The 5,022-nt window shown below is 28.8% G+C and overlaps 1 protein-coding gene across 1 annotated transcript; it reads left to right on the forward strand.

The window, feature by feature from the left end:
* Positions 1-2,687: 2,687 nt before the first annotated feature.
* LOC21384521 (homeobox protein knotted-1-like 4) lies at positions 2,688-3,568 on the forward strand. The gene is made up of 2 exons (XM_010111003.2): positions 2,688-2,963; positions 3,300-3,568. Exons 1-2 carry the CDS (start codon positions 2,688-2,690, stop codon positions 3,459-3,461), a joined length of 438 nt encoding a protein of 145 aa, XP_010109305.1. The 3' UTR covers positions 3,462-3,568.
* The last annotated feature ends 1,454 nt before the right edge of the window (positions 3,569-5,022 follow it).

Genomic DNA, 5,022 nt, shown 5'->3' on the forward strand with positions numbered 1-5,022 from the left:
CTCATGTTTGTTATACGTCTCAATGAGTGCGCGTAAAAAAAAAAAAAAAGAACTGTTGTTTTTGGACTGTCATTTTATTTTATTAATAGAAATTATTGTTTTAGTTGTTGGATTGATTTATTTTAACAGCTGGATTTGTTAGTATTACACTTGCTAGTATTACACGTAACACGTTACAGAATTGTTCCAACTAGAATGAAAGTTCTTAACAATTGTTCCCACTAAAATGAAAAGTTCTTATCGCTAGCATTAGCATTTTCATACAAAAAAGTTGCTAAAAAAATATGGCCCAACAGAAGAAAAAACAAAATTTGTGTGTATATATAAATGAGAAAGCTAGTGAAAAACTCATGTATGTTATTATGTATGTTATTTTAGAGTGTGATTTGAGTGTAAGTTTTGAGTTGAATTTGAGTTATAACTTGAATTAAAGTTATAATTTAAATAAAATTAAATAAAATTAAAATTAAAAAAATATAAAATTAAATAAAATTATAATTTGATTAAATTATTTTTAAATTTTGTTGTAAAACAACGACACTTTTGTAAGTTGGATTACAGACTAGAGGGTTACAAGGCTCTTCAACTTTCAAGGCTGGCAGTTGTGGGCGCGTACGTGTCTTGCGCGGGGTTATTTATATGTATTTTTTTGGCCGTACGTACGACAACACTAATATAACACTGACTGCGATACGACACGACGAAACTGCGACCTGTCAATCTTAAGAGTATATATACGCACACAAGTGTTCTGGCACTTGTGGGTCCCGTAGATGTTTATATATGTAAGCAAGCATGCTTGCTGATCCATCACATCTTTATGGAGCTTCTCGGGGTCCGTGTGAGCAGAGTACTTGACCCAGACAGTGCCTGTTCATGTGCTGCCCCTCTATCTTCTTCTATTTTATCTCTCTTTCTCTCCATTGCCATTACATTATTATGTTGCAAAAAATAATTATTAGGTCTCGTTTACTTCACATATTTAAGTTTAATTTAAGTTGAGATGTGATATTTTTTAAAATTTTTTTTACTATAGCAAAATAAGTTAAATATGATATTTTCTGAGATTTTTTTACTGTAGAGACTTAAAATTAAAAACTCAAATCGGTGAAATGAACGAGGCTTAAGGCCTCGTTCACGCTGATTTGAGTTTATAATTCGAGTTGAAATGTAATTTTATATGAAAATTTTTTACTGTAGTAAAAAAGTTAGATGTGATTGTTTGTGAGAATTTTTTATTGTAGAAAAACTCAAATTTTAAACTCGAATCAGCGAAGTAAACGGAGTTTAAGTCTCACCAGGCAACCTAATAGGACCCACTAGCGAAATTTTAAAGATGAATAAGATTTTATTAACTTCGTAAATTTAAATTTTTAATTCGAGTTAAGATGTGATATTTTTAAGAGTTTTTAATTGTAGTAAAAAAAATTAAATATGATATTTACGTGTAATATCTTAATAAAAGGATAAGTGTAACGCAATAGTTACAATGATGTATACATAGTTAAGGTCATTCTTATATAAATTATAAAACAAATGACGTGTTACACTGTTGTTACACACACAATACTTTTGTGTGTTCTAATGCAGGACCAAAGAAAATTAACCCTCTATATCTTACCTAGGGCAGTTTGAAATACTATTTGGGTTTATCGACTTTGGTATTACTTTGCTTTGTGGAGGATCAACATACAACAGTAAGCGCTTAAAAAACAAAGTAACTTAAAAATATTAATGCCTGTATTTAAACTTTTAAGATTTGGTATACTGGTTGATTTTTATATAATTTTAGTATCATTTACGCTCGGATAATAAATCTCCTATTATTTATTGGGGTCTAAATGATCGTTGTTGATGGATGTTATTGCGAACGATACATTTGCACGTCAAGCTTGAATTATAGTTTCTTTTTTGTACTCAATTTGAACACTTGGCATTTTCTTTTGATTGACAATGTAAAATGTTCTTGGAAACTCTGTTGTGCTTCTTTGCTCCTGGAAGTTGTTGGTCTGCAACATTTTCGGTTGATGGCATTTTTTACTGTAGTAAAAAAGTTAGATGTGATTGTTTGTGAGAATTTTTTATTGTAGAAAAACTCAAATTTTAAACTCGAATCAGCGAAGTAAACGGAGTTTAAGTCTCACCAGGCAACCTAATAGGACCCACTAGCGAAATTTTAAAGATGAATAAGATTTTATTAACTTCGTAAATTTAAATTTTTAATTCGAGTTAAGATGTGATATTTTTAAGAGTTTTTAATTGTAGTAAAAAAAATTAAATATGATATTTACGTGTAATATCTTAATAAAAGGATAAGTGTAACGCAATAGTTACAATGATGTATACATAGTTAAGGTCATTCTTATATAAATTATAAAACAAATGACGTGTTACACTGTTGTTACACACACAATACTTTTGTGTGTTCTAATGCAGGACCAAAGAAAATTAACCCTCTATATCTTACCTAGGGCAGTTTGATATACTATTTGGGTTTATCGACTTTGGTATTACTTTGCTTTGTGGAGGATCAATATACAACAGTAAGCGCTTAAAAAACAAAGTAACTTAAAAATATTAATGCCTGTATTTAAACTTTTAAGATTTGGTATACTGGTTGATTTTTATATAATTTTAGTATCATTTACGCTCGGATAATAAATCTCCTATTATTTATTGGGGTCTAAATGATCGTTGTTGATGGATGTTATTGCGAACGATACATTTGCACGTCAAGCTTGAAGCTAAGCGGAGGGGAGATACAGGTGGTGGATATCATGTCTCGGCAGTTTGCGAACGAAGACCGAGAGCTCAAGGACAAGCTCTTGCGGAAATACAGTGGTTATATTAGCACTCTCAAGCATGAGTTCTCTAAGAAGAAGAAGAAGGGAAAGCTACCAAAAGAAGCAAGGCAAATACTGCTTGATTGGTGGACTCTTCACTACAAATGGCCATACCCAACGGTGAATATATATATATATATATATATGTATATTTTTTATATATATGTATTAGTTTTCATATATCATTGAAAGAGAAAAAAATATATATTTCATGAATATTAATACTGGTTTTGTTGGTAATTGCAATATTATTAACTTATATATAGTAATTATTGAAGACACTATTGAAGCACTATTATTCATTACGTATTTTATTTTTTTCCATGCAATATGAAAAATAGAATTTGGACCATTTTGTTCAAATCTTAAAAAATATTTATATGTGTGTGTGTGTATATATGTATAGTATGTGTAACATAAACGGGGTATATGACTTTGTTATTGATATATAAACAGGAAGGGGACAAGGCTGCATTGTCTGAGTTGACGGGGTTGGATCAGAAGCAGATAAACAACTGGTTTATTAATCAAAGGAAACGCCATTGGACGCCACCAGAGAACATGCAAGTTGCCATAATGGAAGCCCACTCTCTTTATGGGTCGTTCTGCCATGAATAATAATAGTATATAAGATAATGGTTTGTTTGATCAGGTGGGATAATGTGAATCTGATCCCATTCTTTTATTTAGCATCTGTATATATACCTTTTAAAACTGTAATCTTTTAGCCAATATATGATTATGCTGATCAACTCTGGTCATTAATTTGTCATTCACTGGTTAACTAGCAGACTAGACATATGTTAGTCGCGATAGGTAATACCATCTCCAATACAAATATTAATATCAATTGTATATTTAGTATTAAAAAGTGTGATGTGTTATGTTATTTTCATTTTTATTTCAATACATAACGCTATTTGAAATGTTAAATCTATTTTTTTTCATAATAATTAAATTTTTATTAGTTATAAAAGTAAATTTTTACTTTTAAAATAATAAAAAAATGTAAAAATTATAATGATTACATAAAAAAGTAAACATTTTAACCAATAATAATGAAATGTTAAATTTCTTTTATGCTATATTTGATGAAAAATTTGTTATGAAATATAGCATATGAGAAATTTGGCACAACAAATAATATTATATTAGATAGTATTTTTTGTATTTAAATGTTAAATTTATACTTAGTACATCAATTATAGCATTACATGGAGATGTTCTAATTTATACCTAGTCAGAACTAGGGCATTGGGCCTAAAAGAGGTGATTGTAATAGTCATCAATTCGTTAAAGTAAAAGGACAAAGATGAGGTAATTTGTGTAATCTACATCGTCTGAGGAAGGTCATAAGCGATGACTCATAAAGAAAGACACTGCCTCTTAATGATATGAGATCTTTTAGGGTGAAGCCCAAAAATAAAGTTGTGTGAGCTCAGGCTAAAAACAAACGATATCATACCAAATAGAGATATAAGTCGTTGCGGGCATGGTCTAGTCTGCATAATTACCCGAGCCAACCAAGTCCTTAGGCCAAGCTGCGCTTAAGGACATGGTCTGTTTTTTATTTTTAATTTTTATATATGTAAAAGAAAAAATTATTAAACTTATTTTTAAAATATATGAGTTTAAATTTTTATTTTTTTATTTTTAATTAATATTTGTTTAACTAATATAATTATTTAATTAAAAAAATATCAAATAAGAATAAAAGATAAAAATTTATATTCATGTATTTATCTCCTTTCTCCTGTATAAAAATGCAAATTGGTCAAGGCCTGTTGGGCTAGCTTGGGCCTCCACTTTTCTTCAATGGCACAACACGCTTTTTGGGGGCATTTGGTATGCAGGAATCAATAGAAATCATATTCTCAGGAAAGTGATAGAGAGTAATATGATTCATAAGAATAATACATTACTGTGTTTGGTTTCATACATGAATCGTTTTTAAATTCCTAGGAATATTATATTACTGTGTTTGGTTGTTCACATAGAAGAAGATCCATAATAATAATAATAATATTATTATATTAATATTAATATTAATATTAATATTAATAAAAATAATAATAGCAATAATAATAACAACAACAATAATAATAATACTAATAATAACAACAATAATAATAACAACAATAATAATAATTTATTATTATTATTTAATAATAATAATAAT

This window comes from Morus notabilis, unplaced genomic scaffold (assembly GCF_000414095.1).
Source record: "Morus notabilis unplaced genomic scaffold, ASM41409v2 Scaffold3232, whole genome shotgun sequence".
NCBI lineage: Eukaryota > Viridiplantae > Streptophyta > Magnoliopsida > Rosales > Moraceae > Morus > Morus notabilis.